The sequence below is a fragment of the Xyrauchen texanus genome, chromosome 5 (genome assembly GCF_025860055.1).
Source record: "Xyrauchen texanus isolate HMW12.3.18 chromosome 5, RBS_HiC_50CHRs, whole genome shotgun sequence".
Lineage (NCBI taxonomy): Eukaryota > Metazoa > Chordata > Actinopteri > Cypriniformes > Catostomidae > Xyrauchen > Xyrauchen texanus.
The window spans coordinates 37,240,778-37,262,164 of NC_068280.1; the positions used below are offsets into that span (position 1 = coordinate 37,240,778).

Sequence of the window (21,387 nt, forward strand, 5' to 3'; positions counted from 1 at the left end):
TTCAGAACTGTTTAGATCTCATTAAAATTAAACCTATGGTATTTTATCTGGAAACTGGAGACTTAATCAAAATGAAGCATGCATTGGTATTTTTGAACCATTGTTTAGATATTCAGTTACTTAAAAAATGTAATTGCTCTATCAATTTTCACTATGACTAATCGGCAGCCTGAGCTTCAGTCAATTGGTAGGTGGTGTGAATACTGTTTGCAATCTCATGCTCTCTCGCTCTCTCTCTCTCTCTCTCACACACACACACACACACACACACACACACACACACACACACACAACATTTCAATTAGCTTTTGTAATTTCAGCTATTTCAAATATGTCCATTCTCAAAAGGGCACTGCCATCATATTTGTGCTATGCTCTGCTTTCAAATCTCTCACACAATTTGGTGGATTGGCCTTTGGCTGCCATATTCAATATCTCCCACATTTTGATCTCTAAGTGGCCAGCATGGGCAGTTCTGAGGCTTTCCCATCAAGAGCACAAACAACAATGACATGATACGACTTCAAACTTAAAGGTCCAGACATTTCATAAATATTGGTCTTATGTCATTTGCATATTATGTAATTTACTGGACCAGCTGGACACAACTCAAGAAACTATACAAATAATCAAATTAAGTACCTGACTCAATGCTGTAGACAATCTCAGCATTCTGGCCTTTGTCTTTGTCAAGAGCCATGACTTGAAGCACAGCAGAGCCAACAGCAGCAGACTCAAACACACGGCCCACATAAGGTGAGCCAGAGAACCATGGTGCATTGTCATTGGTGTCCTGCACGTTTACAATCACACGCACCAGGTTCCGCTTCACAGGAATGTCCTGATCTCGAACCTGCAGTGTGGAGGGCAGAAAGAGAGGGGTATAAAAAGTGTAATTCTGCTACCGCTAGAAATGTCATTAAAAACACTTATACCTATAAGTGGTTTGCCTCGACTGAATTATAGTGAAAGCAAACTCTGCCAGGACAGTTTATGGTGAGGGATGGCTGACAGGATACATTTTTCTAACTTGGACAGAAAAATCAATAAAACAGAAGATTCAGAAAAGTACGTATCAAAGTAGGAAGCAGGCCACATGACCTTACCATTACAGTTAGTGTATGTTGCTGCATGGTCTCATGGTCTAGTCTCTCCGCAGTGTACAGCACCCCGGTTCCAGGATCTAGTCGGAACTTGCGTAGACTGAATGGGTCAGTGCTGCTAAGGAGGGTGAATGTAAGCTTGTTCTTCTCATCCTGATCTGTAGCTGTAATCCTTAGCACCTCTCTCTCTGGTGCGGTATCTTCAGGGACGTTCACTTCATACTTGGGCTGAGAGAATTGGGGTCGATGGTTGTTGGTGTCAATCACTTTAATAAGAACCTGTAAAAAGTAAATAATTTAAGAATTGCAAGGTAGTATGAATTCCAACAAGTAAGTTGGACAACTTGTTCCTGTAAGCATGAGGCCTTGTTTAATAATGTATTTACAGTATGACAATTTCTCATAATTATTAATGATAATATTACAAAATCTTTGTTCCTGGGTATTAAGTGTTATTTCCTAACTGCTTATACCTCAAAAGTATAGAAAATGGCTATTCCCCACAAACTTTGCTTTTGTGTCAGGGACAGTGATATTTTGAATTGAATTATTTTTAATATTTTTGAATAGTACCTATTTCCAATGAGAAAACGAGTGAATTTGTGACTTTTTGTTCACATTACGTCAGAAAAAAACAACATATGAATCCAAATTAACATGCATTTATACAAAGTAATACAAAAATGACTAAAAAAGATTTAGAAGTGAGTCGTTTTTCGAGATTTAAGATTATACTGTAAATCACTTTCATGAATCAGCCCCCAAATGTAGTTTCCCATCATGTTCTCGTTATACTGTCCTTGGTAGTGGTATACAAAGTCCAGTATATCCTGATGGAAGCGATCGCCTTGATCCTCCGTGTATGCTCCCATGTTCTCCTTGAATTTATCAAGATGAGCATCAAGGATACAGATAAGTGTAAGACATCATTAGAAACTATAAAGGGTCTACTTTTATTTGTGTCAACTCACAATAACAACAAAACCTTGTGCTTTTGTAAAATAACGAAAATAAAAAGGGTGAGCTATCAGACGTCTCTGTGTTCACGAGCATATTTCTGAAACACGTCAAAAAAATGAACTGAAACTCTGCAAATACTTATCACACAAACATGACATATATGTCTAAAGAAAGCTTAAAATGTATACTTTTAAATAAAACAATTCAAATGTAAAACAAATATTCTCCTGCTATGTAATCTGAATGAAACAAAGCGATGTACAGTTTCTTCTGACTCAACTCATTAAAGCTAATATGATCACACCCACCAGCAGAGCGCGCCATTCATACGCTAATGTGCTGAGACAATCAATGCAAATGGTACACGCCCCGACGGTGAGGTTTAATGTAAACACAACACAACTCAACTTTTCTGCATGTTTGTAACGATACACAGGCGATGAAACTCCTGGATATTAAGGAAGAGTTAACATTTTCCTCAGAAGAAGAGCGGGTGAACCTCCGATGAACATTTGTATTTTGAAGAGAGACTTGATCCAACCGATTTAAGTCATTTAGTTTTCATTAGTTGACATGCTATTTTATATAAACATGTACATATTTTACTAGTGGGACTGTTTCCAGACTGTCAAAACTTCTCCAGGGCTCTAAACACCCTCAGACCCCAGAGGGTTAAAGGAGTTGACGAGACACAATTTAGTTTCATCATAGTAAAACCCTCCCTTAGAAGATGCTTGTCTAAATTCATCCCTTTTAAAGTACCATCACTACAGCCATCAAAACACCACATTCATTCATAATTTTGCTCCTTCAACATTGAATTTCAAAACAATTGCTTTTAGATTTCAAATCTCTTGCTGTAAGAAATATTACTGTTGTGTAATTGTACTGTTGTTACTGTTGTTACTATGTATAACATATAGGTCTCTATTTGTTTGATAATACATTGAAAGTTTTGTGCAATACATAAATTTTATAAACACATTTTTATAGTTGTTTAGCCACTATATTTGTTGAATATCTGATTATATTTGGAAATGTGCAGCATTACACATCTGTACTTCAAAGTGCACTATATTTGTGTTCTCTGTCTCTGTAAGTGATTAAAAGTCCTATCACGGCTTCTTTGATTTTGTCTGAATCAATACCTATAATAACTCCAGCAATATTTTAAATGCATGGTTACTTATCGCTTCCATTCTGCAATCAATGAAAGCAAACTTGCACACATCCAAATGAGCTGGGCCTGAGTGATAAGAAGGTTGTGATAACATTACAAGTTGACATTTTCTTTTGTAAACAGGGAGTGATTGTATCCGGAATGCATGGGGATGCGTTTAATTAAAAGTCTAACACTAACGCAGTCTAACACAGAGGAAAATGCCAATGTTATTCCATTGCATACTTATGAGTGTGTTGGCTCTTTAAGAAGAGTTAAGAATTCTTCACACACACACACACTAATGGAATTGTGAGCAGTTAACAGATCATTTGTGAGGCCTCAATTTGAAACCCAAAATTGCACACACATCGACTGTTTGTGCACAAACGCGTTTGTCACTGAGGATTAGTGAATGGAAAAGGAGCTCTACAGTCAATACAACCAGAACTGCTTTTATACATTGAGTGTGTGAATGCACATGAGCTGTGTTCAAACAACCAGACATAGTTTTATAAAGCCAGGAAGGAGAACAAAGGGGTGAAGACAAAGTAGAAATAATGTAAATTTAGCATGCCATCCATCCGGGGGCACTGTTTTACATAAAACAAACAAAAAAGGTTCGAGCTCAGTGGATACACTAATGTAAAGCTGAATTTAACAAATAGAGTGGCAGCATATTTGTCCCTCTGTCCACATATTTTTACACATATAAGTTATGGCAAAACGTTATTTTACAGTGTCTGTGTTACTGTGTATTTACATTAGTACATATTATTTAACTATATGTACATCCTGTGTTTTGTTTAAGTAAATATACTTTGCTACAGTTATTATTACTATAGTAATTAATTTTAGTAACGTGCAATATGTATTGTAAACTAAAGTTGTACTATATAATCTTAATATGTATTTCAAGGTCTGTCTGCAAATACACTGTAAGTGCAAAAGTGAACTGATTTTAAGTGTCAAAAGTCACCATGAATTCAAAATTGACAATTCAAATGTTCTTATTGGATGTTGCTTTTTATTATTAACGTTTTATTCGTGCTCATTATTAAAAATAAAAAAAATAATGGTTTGCCCTAAAACAATAACTTTAGTCACAACAGTCACAACATGTCCTTCACCCAATTCCTGTTTCAGCAGGAAGTATGTCAAAACAGCAAATCAAACAGTGCTCAACAAGGCACTTCAGTGCGACTTAAAACTAGGGCTCTCAATCAATTCAAAATTTTAACCGAATTAATAACATGATATCCTATTACTCAAACTAATTGCATATAGAAATATTTGCAGAGTAAGGCTCACAAATAACAATTAATCTATATATAATGGTTACATACTTATAGTTATATTATATATACAGGTGAAACTCGAAAAATTAGAATATCGTGCAAAAGTTCATTCATTTCAGTAATTCAACTTAAAAGATGAAACTAATATATTATATAGACTCATTACAAGCAAAGTAAGATATTTCAAGCCTTTATTTGATATAATTTTGATGATTATGGCTTACAGCTTATGAAAACCCCAAATTCAGAATCTCAGAAAATTAGAATATTGTGAAAAGGTTCAGTATTGTAGGCTCAAAGTGTCACACTCTAATCAGCTAAACACCTGCAAAGGGTTCCTGAGCCTTTAAATGGTCTCTCTGTCTGGTTCAGTTGAATTCACAATCATGGGGAAGACTGCTGACCTGACAGTTGTGCAGAAAACCATCATTGACACCCTCCACAAGGAGGGAAAGCCTCAAAAGGTAATTGCAAAAGAAGTTGGATGTTCTCAAAGTGCTGTATCAAAGCACATTAATAGAAAGTTAAGTGGAAGGGAAAAGTGTGGAAGAAAAAGATGCACAAGTAGCAGGGATGACCGTAGCCTGGAGAGGACTGTCAGGAAAAGGCCATTCAAATGTGTGGGGGAGCTTCACAAGGAGTGGACTGAGGCTAGAGTTACTGCATCAAGAGCCACCACACACAGACGGGTCCTGGACATGGGCTTCAAATGTCAAACGTCTTACCTGGGCTAAAGAAAAAAAGAACTGGTCTGTTGCTCAGTGGTCCAAAGTCCTCTTTTCTGATGAGAGCAAATTTTGCATCTCATTTGGAACCCAAGGTCCCAGAGTCTGGAGGAAGAATGGAGAGGCACACAATCCAAGATGCTTGAAGTCCAGTGTGAAGTTTCCACAGTCTGTGTTGGTTTGGGGAGCCATGTCATCGGCTGGTGTTGGTCCACTGTGCTTTATTAAGTCCAGAGTCAACGCAGCCGTCTACCAGGACATTTTAGAGCACTTCATGCTTCCTTCAGCAGACAAGCTTTATGGAGATGCTGACTTCATTTTCCAGCAGGACTTGGCACCTGCCCACACTGCCAAAAGTACCAAAACCTGGTTCAATGACCATGGTATTACTGTGCTTGATTGGCCAGCAAACTCGCCTGACCTGAACCCCATAGAGAATCTATGGGGCATTGCTAAGAGAAAGATGAGAGACATGAGACCAAACAATGCAGAAGAGCTGAAGGCCGCTATTGAAGCATCTTGGTCTTCCATAACACCTCAGCAGTGCCACAGGCTGATAGCATCCATGCCACGCCGCATTGAGGCAGTAATTAATGCAAAAGGGGCCCAAACCAAGTACTGAGTACATATGCATGATTATACTTTTCAGAGGGCCGACATTTCTGTATTTAAAATCCTTTTTTTATTGATTTCATGTAATATTCTAATTTTCTGAGATTCTGAATTTGGGGTTTTCATAAGCTGTAAGCCATAATCATCAAAATTATATCAAATAAAGGCTTGAAATATCTTACTTTGCTTGTAATGAGTCTATATAATATATTAGTTTCACCTTTTAAGTTGAATTACTGAAATGAATGAACTTTTGCACGATATTCTAATTTTTCGAGTTTCACCTGTAGCCCATCATTACACTACAGTCCACAAAAATCCATTTTGCAATTGATTTTGTTAATCTATCAGAGATAGTTTTATTATAAGGGCATTTCTAAGGATGCATAACTGTACAAATGCATCAGATGGATGCTTTAGGGTGTCTCATTTTTGTTGCATGTGTCATAAACACACAGATTTTAGGTCACTATGTGCCAAGTTAAATGTATTTTGAAGCTTAGAAAAACACGTCTTGAGATCCCTGCATCCATCCAGCTGTGGTTGAACACAAGAACGCATGTTGTGCTGTCACTAAGGTTAAGCAAGCCTGCATGTGATTAGTTGTCTGTACAAATGCAAGCTGCCTATATGGCTTACTGCCCCCTGCTGAAAACAGGTGATACTTCAAGCTTAAATTGCTTCTTCATCTCACAATATTAAATTATACATTAAATCAATGTATCAATGATTTATTATGCATGTATGTATTCATGCAATTTCCAAAAATTATATTGCAGACAATTTAAAGTGATCAAAGTTGCTTCTATGAGGTGGCTTCCTGGACAAAAGTAAAGCAAGGCACAATGAGAAATTCTCTTGCAATCCAATTATGTCATCTCAGTGCATCACAATGTTTTGAATTGAGATATATGTAACACTTTGTATTAAATTGAGACATACATATCATATTGTGAGGTAGTTTGCGATAACAACATATTGCAGATGTATAATTTACATTTAACATATGATAAACACATCAAATAGATGTTTTGCCATTGTACATGTGCTTTTAGGGTATAGCACAGAGTGGCTCTTCATTGTTAAGTTTGGAATGATGATGAATACTGTATGAGGCATCACACCTGTTAAATATGTCGATTCCCTGTGGAAAATATATTTACCACTCATGTTTGATGGATGCAGGCAGCGATATTTGTTTTTCAATCATGCCTGCATAGACTAAATAGATGAAGCTTGTATTTGTTTATATTCTGCCTGATTTTCCAAGATGCTTTAGAAGCAGTGCAACAGGCTTCATGGCTGTGTGATGTAAATCTATTGGAAAAAACTCAAAGGAACTCCTGTCTAACACACACACACACACAGAAAAAAGGACAGATGGAGGGATTCGAGAGGAAGTGATGAGTGAGCAAGTGATTAAAGGAAAAGATCAGAGTGTGTATGACAGATGAAGAGGGATGCGTGTGTGAAAGACAGAAATGTAGAAAGATGAGGAACAGAAGAGAAGTACAATATGAAATCTGAGCTAGAGAGAGCAATGTAAAACTATATGAACATATCTTTGTGAGTGTGAATGTGATACATATCAGATGATCCCTAAAGCGGGTCTATTCCAGAAGCTACTAACAAACTACTAACATTTAGAACATGAACACAAAGGCATAACCTCCCACATATAGGCATCTCACAATCTGAGTTTAAATATCTCAGAATCTCTCCCCATTTCACTTTCAATAATATAAATGTGGACAATAATAACATATGGAACTATCCCTGTTCACATTGCCAGCAGCATCACAGTGACACGAATCCATTCATATTCAATGAGAGCACAGCAACTTCTGGCAACACAAGCTGCCGTGGCCGTTAGCGACAGAGATCGCCGTGGAGAGCGTCAAGACGATGGAGAATATGTGAACTTTAAGCAAAAGCGACATTTGCGAGCAACTACCATTGAAAGTGAAGACAGTGGAGCTCATGTCACCCGTTTGTTGTAAGTGTAGATACACCTGGAGACAAATTCAGGCAAAACTATATATAATTTGTCTGTAACCACATACATGGATATGGACTAATAAAATGAAGTGTGGAAAACACATGAAAAGTGTGTCAGCATTCTGAGCACCAGCAGGAATTACATGAGTAATGTAGTAATGCAGAGCCTAGCGACACCAATGTGAATGGGGCTTTAAACTTTTAAAACAATTTCCATTTTAAAATAATCCATTTTTAAAACAAATTCTATTTTAATCTCTAAAGCACTGTTCACACTTGCATTGACATTATCACTTGTCCCAATATGCTGTATGTCGCTAGTTGGCATTCTTCTACTGCTGTCACTCTAATGTTATTGTTGGACTGCACGTCTGGCCATATCTTTTATAAATGTGATCACAGGTAAGACATACTGCCAGTAAAACGAAGATATCATTCTAATTTAACTTCTAATTTTACTAATTTAAATTAGCTTCTTGTCACTAACAATGAACAGTCTGCAGGGGAGAGTGTTTAATATAAACTGCAGCAGTGCTCACTGAATCACATCTTTAACCAGTTGAACGATCTTAATGTACAAATCAAAGTGTAATCACTCAGACTGCTGACAATTTATTTTCCACACAACAGAGCTGTCAAATCGCACACAGAAACTTTAACTTCTCTTCTGTCTTGCCTACCACCGTCTTCATTCCTATTGGCAGCCGAAATGCACTCCTCATTTACATAAAGTAAACTTTTATCGACTTTCTGAAGTCGCTTGACACACCCACATATAGTCACTAACTGTCACTGTTGCTCCTGTTGCCGGAAGTCGCCAGCTCTCATTGAAAATTAATAAGGTCATGTTGCTTTGTCAATGCAAGTCACTGCATGTGTGAACGTGGCTTAATGCTTGACTTTCGTGGCCACCTCAATGCCTTGCTTGTCTCATGCAAGCCACATTTCCTTATATGTGACAGGTCTTAGAGAAAATGACTTTGGCACACTCACAAACACAGAGTTGCCACACATTCTCGCAGAAGGCCTAAAATAGGATTCCCTCATTGCCTGTCTGAAATGTGGAGCTTTTATAAAGATTGGGGTGTGAGAGAGAGAAAAAATAGAAGCGTAGAGATAAATGACAAAAAACTATGAAAATAGAGCATGGAGAAAGTCTGGCAAGCCCATGTCGAATACACATGACTTTGATTTAAACAAAGATATATGCTCTGAGAAGAGGGGAGAGCTAATCTCTTCAGGAGAGGGTCACTAGACACACAAAGGCAAAAGCGAAGCCTGAATGCTGATTTGTGAATAAAAACATTCATTTGGTGGGTTGCAAGGGTAAAAACTGCATACAAATATCTCACAAATCTTCTTAAGATTCTGTTCTCATAAAAGCAAAACTGAAACATGACAAAGCTGCAGATATAACCAACTCAAGTAAAATATGCTGAAATTGACTTTGGTGATGAAAAACACTTGTGTTGGAAACACTGCATCCAAACACATGAATGTTCTAAACTCATTATTAGGTCAATTAAGAAATAAAAGACGAAAAAAGCTACAAATTGTTTAAATCAAAAGCACATTGCCCATCCATCTTTCTCTTGCTTTGTGAGTGGAGATGAAAGCCTGCAGGCGTGCCCTTTATATTGTCTCTTCAATGTTTTAAGGGCAAATATTTGCCTGATTTGTTCGTTTGACCTAGTTTCCTCTCCAGCACCTGCCTGAGCATTTGCCAATGTATTTGAAAGTGTTGATGGGTATAAACTGGGTTTTGTCATTGCTAATTAGCCAGCAAGCTGAAAACTCCTGTCAGGGTGGTTTGATGTAACGAGTATGGCAGGAAAGTAAAACAAACTTTACTTAAAAACAAAACTTCAAACTTATGCAATGCATCGAAGTTGCACTGAGCAAATAACACAATATATATATATATATATAATTATTCTAAAATATTTTACATAAAGAAATTCGAAATTAGGCCTGATTACGAATAATACAGATTTTTTGCACTGACATTATTTTTATGATAATTTAACACATTTTCCCTCAAAATTCATTAAGAAAACATTCTTGTGATTTTATTTGTATTATTGTTTTTTATTGTATTTTTTTATTGTGAAGTACTTGTACTTAATTGTACTATTTGTTGGGGAAAAATAAAAAGAAGCTGTTGCATAATAGTAATTACAATTATATTTTTGATTTACAGTAATGAGAATTTGGAGGGAAAATTTGGCCACTTATCTAGAGCCAGCTTTACTGTTTCCTATTAAACCCTAAATCATTATGAGCCAACAAACACTACTGTATCTCATGCAGGTATTGTATGAATATTACCACATCCATCCTAGCCTTATAAACCCAACACAAAGGGGCTAAAGCCTGAGAAAATCTGAGCACAGGTCCACCCAAAGAAATTCACAATAAAGGCTCTGTTTGAGTAAGTGAGGGCACAAATGCGGCCCTCAACCAGAGAGTGCCACACTTCAGTGACCTCTTTAGGACAATGTGTAAAGATTTACTAACACTTGAAAAAGAACACGTGCATAAACTGTGTGATTAGTTTATAAGTGATATATTGGATGTAACCTACTGTGAGAAATGCTATGCTGAAAGAAAGTTGATTAGTTTGAAAATCTCCAGAATTTTCAACTTAATAATTCACAATATCAAAAGGTGTAGTTAATTCTCTCACAAAATAAATATATAATTAAATTAAGGAGAGAGCGAGACTGTCAGAGTAAATAAAAAAGAGAGAGAAATTAAAAAGCAGCGAGCCAGACGGCTTCATCCTCCTCGCACACACCAGGAATGAGACAATGGAAGATTCCACGGCCAGGCCAAGGAATGTCTGCCAGCATGTTGTGATATGTGGTATTTTAAGAACATTCTGGGAACCTTCAGACAACATTAAAGAATGTCTGCAAAAGTTGACCTGAATCTAATCAGAACCGTGGTCCAAAGCATGGAGAATTAAACCCTACTACAAGGACAGCTTATGACCCATACAGAATCAGATGTCAGGGAATGAAATAGGGGGGCATTCATCCAAAAAGGTTTGTGAACCACTACTTTAATGTTTTCAACAGACAAAATGTGTGCTTCTTTTGCAAAAAAATTAAAACATGCTTGAGATATGTCTTTCAATTCAATGCATGCCTTTCCTTTCTTGCCACACACGTAACACAAACATGCACAAACACTTCTCTGAGCTTTTCTTGTCCCTCAAAAAAGCCTATATGGTGAGCGCACAATGCTTTGCTTCCATAAACACTTCATTAGCAATTCAATTACCTGTGTGCTGACAGATCTGGTGCCATCTGTTGCATCCACCGTCAAGTTATAATGGGATTTCTGCTCTGCGTCCAGCGCTTGGGCCACAATCATAGTCCCACTCGCTTTCCCCACCTCAAATCGACTGTCAGAATTACCACCTATTGAGAGGAGATTTTCACCACAACCAAAATGGACAGGAAATTAGACAACATCATCACAAGTTAGGCAGTTGAGGACAGGGAGAGAGAGACAGAACTGCACAGGTGGCCATTTAAGTCAGAGTGTCAGGTTTGTGGTTTAGAGGCAACTGCTTCACACTTTTGATGTATACCACAATAATAACTGTCTAACATAATATCTGTATACTCTTACATTGATGCCTAACAGCATGAAACATCAAAACATACAAAACACCAAAACTATAAAATAATATATATATATATATATATATATATATATATATATATAAAACAAAGTTGTGGCAGACCAATATATTGGCTGATAACCATGCCTGCTTGGCTGCTTAAAGGACAAGGTATATTTCGGTTTTTCTCATGCCAATACGTCTCAGGCACAGTGCGCATCAGTATGTGTGAACTGTTTGCGTAGAGCCTAGATTTTCTGTACACACAGATGGCCCATGTTGTTGCTGCATGCAACTCTTAGTGTACATGCGTTAAACTTGTCCATATGAGCTGGCGGTCGAAAGTCTGGGTGCTCGAACATTTGCGAGAAGGAACGGCAAGAGGAAAAACGAAGTATACCTTAGCCCTAACAGAGCAGTTTTGTCCCAAACAGAAAACGAAATGTCACAATGGAAAACTAACACTTCCCTTAATCGGCCGTGTCAATTGCCTTTGCTACTGTTCCAAGATCTATCAACAGTTCAATTTTGAGTTAACATCGTTCAACAAATTGTGTTCAATTAAAGGTACATTGTTTTATTAGTCACCATGAGCAGCATCCAAACAGAATGGCAAAAATAATTGCTTTACTCTCCCATCTTCCAATAATGGTGCCTCAACGCAATGCCAGACTGCTCAAATAAAATTGTTGCAATTCTGTTTGGTGCCACAAGTGGCATAGAAAGTACACATTTTCTGTGCATTTTATTTGCTATCACAATATTTTTTGCATCAATATATTGGTCATTCAGCTTTCCTGACCTTGTTATCGCCAAATGAAAACAACAACAACAACAGTATTGGCCACTATAAGAAAGAGTTTTTAAAGCCAATAATCAAAAACATTTTACAGTAAGTATTTTTCTGACTAAATGACAAACATACATTTAACTATCATGAAAACACCATACATGAAAGAGCATAAGGCTTCCAATTAAATGGAGCTTCCAAATGAATAACACTAAGTGCACAGAATGGCAAGGAAAAAAGCTACTCTTCATATAAGGACTAGATGAAAGACACTCCAATAGGGTGGAGAAAGTCAAATTCTTTTGATTTTAAGAACTGAAGAATCTAACTGTAACTCTTTCATTGCCAGCTCATAAGCCCTTAGTGAAAATAATCAACACTTTCCGGATAATGTAATGCAACCGAAAGAGTAACAACACCACAACGGCACGAGACAAAGCATATCTTGTACAAAAAGCACTTGACAGATCTCGTAATGGCCACGTGCAGTAGAAATTAGGAGATCTGTAGCAGATACCTTCTGCTGTGCAGTTCAGGTCACAAGCCATCTGAATGATGTAAAACAGCTCTTTAGCTGCTACGTCCTCTTCCAAAGCCAAGAGGAGGAGCAAGGAAACAAATAAGAGAAGAAACAGAGGACAGAAAAGGCCAAAACATTCCAAAATAAAGAGAGGAAACAAGAGACAAAGTAGAAAAGAGAAAAAGCAAAAGTTGTCAGTGATAGATTGGTTAAAAGATAAAGGGACAGGAAGAGGATGTAAACTTTTAAGTCATATTATGGCAGTTCTACTGAGATAAACACAATGAAAGATGCAAGGATACTTCCTCTACAGAGACTAATTAGCAGATTTAATCACATTTTGTTTGTTATTTACTTACTGCATGTTAAATAGTCAAGGAACCATTATGAAACAAGCTTTAGTTTCAAACTGATACACATAAACATGCAAATATGCAAACTTTCACAAAGACATTATATGTCCACCATACCTGTTATCTCAAACCAGACCGGTGTATCCAAAGAATCCATTGTTATGACCCCGATCATGTGTGCCACAGGGTCGCTTTCCATGACGGAAAAGGAGTAAAATGGCTCATCAAATGCCAGAGGGACACCACTTGGCTCCGGCTTGGGGATCCATTCGATGTGTAGACGGCAGGTGGATGATTTCTGGGGTCGACCATTATCTACTGCTTTAATCTGGTGTGTATACATGTAGAAAAACAAATGTGTCAAACAATTCAACTACTTACAGTAGTATATCTTTCCTTTATTCATGTTCAATACTATTACCATTATTATTGCAACAGAAAAATCTTTTTTAAAGATGAATTGTGTAATTTCTGCACCATTAGTGCAACCACATGGAAATAATTGCATCAACGCTTTCAAAACAAGCCCACAGAGGCCATAAAATAAGATGATCTTGAGAAGACAAGACAGAAAAGTAGTAATGCATGGCCTCTTTCATAAGTTTGGAAACATTTTTATTATTTTTGCAGATCCATTTGGTGCGCCGGTGGTGGTGCTGAAATTACACACATCATCTTGAAAGAGATTTATTAACTAAGATCTTTCCCATTAAAAAGAACCAAATTAAGCTCAATCAAGGAGAGATACAACTTGCTGAACACTACTAAATGTAAGAAAAATCAGCATGGTGCCAGAACACCTGTCACTGTGACGTTTAGAATGTGACAGATGTCAGGTAATGAAACCAAGGGAGGTCTGGCAGAAATGTCACTGGCCACATGCCAGACAGAAAGTTTACTTTACGCCAATAAAACTTAAAAATCAGAAGGACATTCAGGAAGAATTAAGTGTCTGTCAGGTTTGAGAATACAGTTGTGCAACAGTCAGGTCCCAGAAGTAAAAATTATGTTAATTTGTTCCAAAGGGAATTGATTTATGATAATAAACCATTAAAGACAGATCTATCTTCAATGTTGTTTATCAATAGTATAAAATACTCTTTAAACAAGTTAAATACACAGTCTTTTATCTTTGTCTTTTACTCTGATTTTAAATAGAGTAAGTTACTTAAAAAGTAATGGTGTGATTCACCACGGAGTTGGTTGGTTTGGTTCATGGCTTAGAACTCTTATGAAGGATTTTATGAAATCCTTATGGAAAAATTTGATGGGAACACAATTTGTTTTTTAATATTATATATATATAGAAATGGTGAATGTATAGGCTATTAAAAGCTTAATTTATTAAATATTTCTTACAAATAAATTGCCCCAGTGTATTTCGGGCTTGTTTATAGTTAAAAGTCCCACGTTAAGCAATTATTGGAGTTTTGGTTGCACAATAAACTGCTTTTGTGATTTTATTAATGTTGTACTCTTGTAGCCTAATGTCTGTGCCTGTCATAGTTATGAAAAACTATAAAATCTTTAATCATTTTATACATTGATTTAAAAAAATATATTAGCCGATTAATTGGTTATCTGCCCTTTCCACCACCTTAGTTATTGGTATTGGCAAAATCCACTACCAGTCGACCTCTACTCTCTAGGATATATAAAACCTTCCCGTTAATATTTTAAATTAACAGTATCCAGCTTTGTCTAGACACAACATTGCTTTGTTTTTCATATCAAAACTTTCCAAAATGTAATCGTTACATGAATGAGAAAAAAAAATACAAATAATATATTACTAGCTAAATTAATGAATCCTTACCGTTAAGATATCATACTCTCCAGCAGTGGACAGCTTCTTAGAAGAAACCAGGCCAGTTTTGGGCTCAATGAAGAACTTGCCCTGCTCATCCCCGTCCTCGATGCTGTAGGAGATCTCAGCATTTGGTCCTTCATCTCGATCTGATGCGATGACACGATACACTGGATCTCTCTTCGTTAAACGCTCTTTTTCAGTTTTTTCTCTCTGAGGGAGTTTGATTTTGTAGACTTTCTCCATAAACTGTGGCTTGTTGTCATTCTCATCCAAGACTTTGACGATGACTCTGACCATAGTGGACTTGACAGGAATGCCTTGATCAGACACTGTGATCTGTAATGGAGGGACGTGGCCAGAGACCAACCAAATGGAGAGAGAGAACAGACTGTTAAGTCTATTATTATGACTTATTTCCACTAATTGTATAGTCTCTTTTTTGTCTTAGTGTGTTTTGTTGATGACATTTCTATTCATCAAACAGATATTTCCTGACAGCTTTAACATCTGATCTGTTTGTAAAGAACGTTTCCGGGAGGGGGTGGTAGAAAAGTCTGTAATCGAGGGGGTGGAAAGATTCATTCACTCAGCTCTAGTTTTCTTCTTTCCTTTCATAACAAATAACCCAGGAGAGCTGGTGTCATAATGAACATTTTTAATTAGAGTGACAAAACGAGCGGCTGCATAGGACAATAATAGAACACTCTCAAGAATATCTGACACAAGTTATTGAAAACTATCATTATAAAGAGCGCTTCAATCAATCGGTGTTCAGAGGTAAAGTAAAATCTCCTGTTTGGAACACCAGGGCAAATGTTCCTATCTAAGTCAATCGGCTGACAAAATTGAAGTAATTCCCTGTGCACTTGGCTGTCAAGCAAGAAGGGGCTTCCTGGGGTGAGAACAGACTGTTACGCATTTCTATGTGTGATTGCGTGGTGACATTTTTCCAGGATAATTTCTCTTTTATGTAATTTGATGAAGAATACCGTAGTCATATATTATGACTGCGATACCAGACATCCTATATCAGCTCAAAACTAGTGTGCATTTCAAAAAGATCTCCCAGCCTGTGGTGTTTGGGGACCAACTTGAATTAGTATTTCAAGCATTAATCCAACACGCAGGGCAGTAGATTGTTTTAGCTATATTGCCTTTTGTTCACACTCTAGTGACAATAAGAGATACATAATTTGCAACTGCACACCAGTTCTAACAGTAAAGCCTTTTTTAAAAACACTACGAACCGCATTAAGGACGGGAGCTGTTCCAAATGAGCCAAGACAGCAGCATTAAGCAGATTCTGGTGGTTTGTTGAGCATACACTCATGCTCAGAACGGCGTGTACAATCACAGCTGGTATCCGTTAACCAGCTCATTAATTTCCGCTGGATATCTTCAGTTAATCTCTGAAAATGCCTATTTGGGGCGTCTTAATGGCACGCTGGTGCATAAGCTGATGAATGCAAACACAAACGGAGACAGAGACATACACACTATTTTCCGCTAATGAACTCAGCAGACTTGTGTTGCTTTGAGAGCAAAAATACAAAATTACTGCAGTCTACTGTGGAAGCAGATGAATAACAGACTGGCACAGTCATTTAAAAGCATCTGTTCAACAATCTGTAAAAACTTTCCAGTAGTTACACACACAGCATTTGGTGTGAACAGTGAGTAAGCCCATAATGTGTATTTGTTTTTAAAGCTGTCCAGTGCTGTTCAAGCATTTTGGCAAAAGAGATTTAATTAAATAAGATGACGAAGGACTTGGTCAGCTCCAGTAGCCAATTCTCCTGAGCTGAGTGCATGTTTGCTTGCCTGCTTTTTTTTCTTTTTCTGGGAACTGGACAGAATTCAGACAGTTTCAATTAAATTTCCATTTCAGTAACATCAAAAATAACTCAAGGTCTGCTTTGAACTTTACATTTTGGAAGACATTTGAATTATGCTTGCTTCATTCTCCAATGTTTAAAATAGAGGTGGGAAAAATATTGATATGTTAAAATAGCACAATATTGCTCCTCGTGATACTGTATCGATGGGGGAAAAAAAAACATAATCACCCTCCCTTACTAAAATTGATCACGATTTCAATGTAGTATCATTAACTGAGGTATTTTGACAAAAATGTTACTATCATATAAAATAGGCTAACCTTTTAGATGAAATCTATTATAATTTTGTGTATTGAAACTGTTGTAATAAACAAAGTTTTTAAACTGTTTAGGCTACTATTGTATTCATAAATACTATAATTTAGATTTAGAAAGACTAGCTACATTGATCGAACCACAAAAATATGGAGCCATTATGGACTTATATGCTTATAGCTTTGTATTGTACAGATATTAGGAAAAAACTGGCCTTGTTTTGTAAACTGGCAATTTTATATTCATTTAACAATGCATTTGGTGATTTGGAAACAGTTCTCTTAAGTCCGATGAACATGAATGAGAAACATTCAATGAAATATCGCAATATATCATATTTTTGAATCGCAATACACCAAAAATAAAGAATCACAATAATATTGTATTTTGTGACCTGTAAGTATCGATATTATATCATATTTCCAGGCTTTCAGCGTGTTGCTATGCAGTTGATAGAGCGTTCTATAGAATCTTTTATTGTTTTTATGTTTTATCATCAACTTGGTGAAGGTCCGATAGCCAGGCCCATACTAAATCTGCACGTGCAGATTTTCGCACTCAGACGGCATCTGAAGAGTTTAGACACCTTTCATTCGTCATAATTCCATACATCCCCTGAAACTTGTGTGTTTATTAAAACACTTTGCAAATTGATAAAGATTTCAACAGCTATTCAAATTGTTGCAGTCTCAACTCAGTTTTAGACAATTTACAATGTCTAAATCCATTTTGCGGATTTTCCAATGAAATCAGCACAGAAAATTATAAAAAGTTCAGCAAATTCTGTCTTAGAAAAGTAATAGCAAACCCTTCTCAAGATGTCACATGATTTGAGGTATAATTTGTTTTGTTAAAATCCCTAACCCTTAAGTATGAGCAATAATAATAGTAATGCTGGACTTAGCAAGCACCACTAATAAGATGCAACTTTTTTTCACTACAGTAACTGCATTAACATGCCTGGCAAACAGGCAAAGCAACACCCTGCATCCTCAGACTATGAGGGTGGATTCCAGAGAATAAATTGAATTTCTTTGCAAATCAACTTGAATCATGGGCATATTTTGGAAGTTCAAAGACCAAAAGGGCAAGCTCTCTGACATGCTGTGCATGCCTCAACATGTCCCAGAGTAGCTCGCTCTCAATATTCTTTATTTTCTCTTCTTTCCTTCCCTTCCCCCTCTGTGAGCATTTACACCCCCCTAAACACACCTTCCTTCCCAGCACTTATATGTGTGTGTGTGAAAATTTGCAGGGCTCTCTCCCATATATCTCACACATACACTCCAATACCCTCTGTCTGCCCCCACATTACTGCCCCTCCCTTCACCCCAGGCATCTGCTGGCTCTAACTAACCTCACGGAGCCCCTGACCACTGGCTCATTCCCTCATATCCTGGGGCGGTGTGCCCAGTAGGAGTGCACTGCCCCTGGGAGAGAGACAGCCAGACACCTGGGCTGGAGGCTTGGTGAGACAAGACCCCTGGAGGTACGATATCAATAAAGAACTTCCTGTTGCTGGACCCCTGACTAAACACCGTCCAAAAAAACAAATGGCTAGGGTTGTCATGACTACTGCAGTGGGCCACCAGAGCGAAAGGAGAGAAAAAGAGAAATAGGATACAGAAGAATGCATGTGAACAGCGACTGGACTGATGGGTCATTTGTTTATTTGCCTTTCCCTGCACCGGTCTAAAGGGAGGCTGTAACTAATTAAACAGGAGATCATAATCCTAAAACTTGTTTAGACAGAAATGAAGATAGTTTAGAGTCACTTTGAGTTGCTCAGCAAGAGTAAAAATTGCTCAGTAAGAGTAAATCGAAAACACAGGTTAAACTTCCATACATAGGACTGCAACAGCTCTGTAGTAGGGAAGCGGTCAGGATGATCAACTGACTAGTCAGTTAGCAAGGTTACCAAATTTTTTGGCGGGGAACATTTCGATTATGCAACTACTAGGCCAAAGTATACTTCAGTTTTCCGCATGCTAGTATGTCTCACGTAAATGTCATGCGGTCTGTTCACTTGCAACCTAGTTTTTCTAGACACACGGACAGTCCACGTATTTGCACATCATTGTTTATGCATCTGACATTGACTGTGCTTAAAGATGATCAAAAAGCAGTCATAGTCTGATGAGTCCCCATGGGCTCACGGTCAAAATAGTTTACTTTGAAAGGTTGAGTACTGGATGGTCTATGTGACCAGATGCAACGTGGAAAAAAAAAAAATACCCTAAACAGTACCATTAACAGCTAAACCTCTCAGAGAAGTTGCGTCACCACTGCTACAGCCTTTGAAGTAGATCTCTGTTTTTTGTGAGGACTATAAGACTATAGACCTTTTTTTTTAATAAAAAGTTTTGTGCAAGAGAAAGTTTATAGCTATTAAGCCTAATTATTTGTTGCATAGCTGTTCATTACCCTATAGCATTAATTTGTCACTGTTTTTTAATTGTTGGTATATGTACAAAAGTGTCTAGGAGACGCACTTAAAAACAATGAAACTTTTCAACATGTGTCTCAAGACCCCTGCACTCAGTTCCAGTCTGCTGTACTCCATTTAGCTGTTATGAACACCCACTCAGAAAGCGGGTCTGGTGGAGATGACCCAAAACCAGCCTAATTATAAAGGGCTTCCTTAACACCAACAAGTCTTTAAGACAACCCACTGACAAGTGGATTATAAAAATATGTAATAAATAAATAAATGTGCACATCCCTACAATTACATTATATTGTTCTTCCATTTATAAATATGTTTGGAAATGTTTCTATTTAAAAGTGCAATTAAAAGGGTAAAACGGACAATATCAGGGACAAATCATTTCTAACAGGTCCTTACGGTTAAAACAGCTAATATACTTGATCCAACCCGAATAAAGAAAATTAAATGCACCACCAAACTCTAATTCCCAAAGTAAAGGGGAAAAAAAAGCTTATTTAATTAAAAACCAGAGAAACAGATTTAATCTTAAAGGGATCTTGGCACTACCAATATTTAACTGAACAGCTGGTATTAGCTAATTACAAGCCTACTGTCTATCGGTCAGCAGGGTTTGCTTTGAAATCAAGAGGAGCTCTTCACATCACTGAGGCATGGAGAGAAGAAGGGAGGACAGATACTGGCAGTGTTTCCCATATATGCATAGCGATGTGCCACTGCTAAATTATGAGCGCCACGTTTGGGATTTCACTGTGCACAGTGACATCACTGCATAACATACGTGTCAAACTCACTTAATTTCATGTGGCCTGCTAGCTCATTTCTGAAAAGTAGGATGGCAGGGGATCACATCTCCGAATCTGTGTCCAAATATCCATACTTTTCTACTATATAGTATGCCAAAAACAGTATGCCAATGGAGTAGTAAGTCCGAATTCACAGCAATCATGAAGCAGTAAGCAAGAAATACCAGGATGACCTATTTTACGAGCGGATCGACTGGGCACTTAACGGTCCCATTTTCCCTCAGGAGCTGATGCAACATCAAGTTCAAAACACTGGAATTAAAGGAACGGTGGTGAATCATGAGCAGACACCTCTTCTCAACTGTAAGTGCTTTATATACCAAGATAAATGTTCCTCGTGCTTGAATGGGGCTTACTTAACAAAACCAAAGCAGTTTTCGCGGTGGTTGTTATTATGTCATATATTCAGGTCACAAGACGATGCCAACATCCCCGGATGAAGTATGTCAGAATTCTATTCATACTACTCGCATGCATACCTAAAATAATGTACTGTTTTGCCAGCAGATAATTGAGTCCTTCATCAAATACAGTACATAATGAGTCAGTACGTAGATAGACTACTTTAAATGTGCTTGTGAACCAGTGAGATGCAAGAAACCAATTTGAATGTGGTACAAATTTGTCTGTTGCAAAACTCTTATGGTTCGGTGGCCTGGGCTGAAATTGAGTTTGTCACCCTTGTTTTGAGCCATTCCTCGACCACCCCACGCTAATATGGGTCCTGCGTTGCAGGCTTGTGGACGCATGCACAAAAGCACCGCTGCTGAAAAAAATCCTAGGGGAAACACTGCTGGGTGAATATATGCTTCAGGGTGTACCATCCTCCCTGTTTTTATTTCCTGTCCACATTCCTCCTGTCATTTAGCAATACAATTACAGCCACAGAAATGGGCATGAAAGTACTGGGAGGGGTTGGTATGAATTTGCCAAATTTACTGACTTGCTACAGACTTTTAAAGGACTAATTAAAGGAGCATCAATCTGTTATGTTTTCAGTTTACAACTTGCAGTGATATCAGC

General features: G+C 37.5%; 1 protein-coding gene across 1 annotated transcript in view; it reads right to left on the reverse strand.

Annotated features, from left to right (window-relative positions):
- The window catches only part of LOC127643821 (protocadherin Fat 1-like), a 116,909-nt gene that overhangs the window by 40,164 nt on the left and 55,358 nt on the right, over positions 1-21,387 (reverse strand). Inside the window, 5 exon segments of the mRNA XM_052126719.1 lie at positions 643-853; positions 1,107-1,382; positions 11,141-11,280; positions 13,267-13,477; positions 14,966-15,295. Of these exon segments, the coding sequence (XP_051982679.1) occupies positions 643-853; positions 1,107-1,382; positions 11,141-11,280; positions 13,267-13,477; positions 14,966-15,295 (1,168 nt within the window).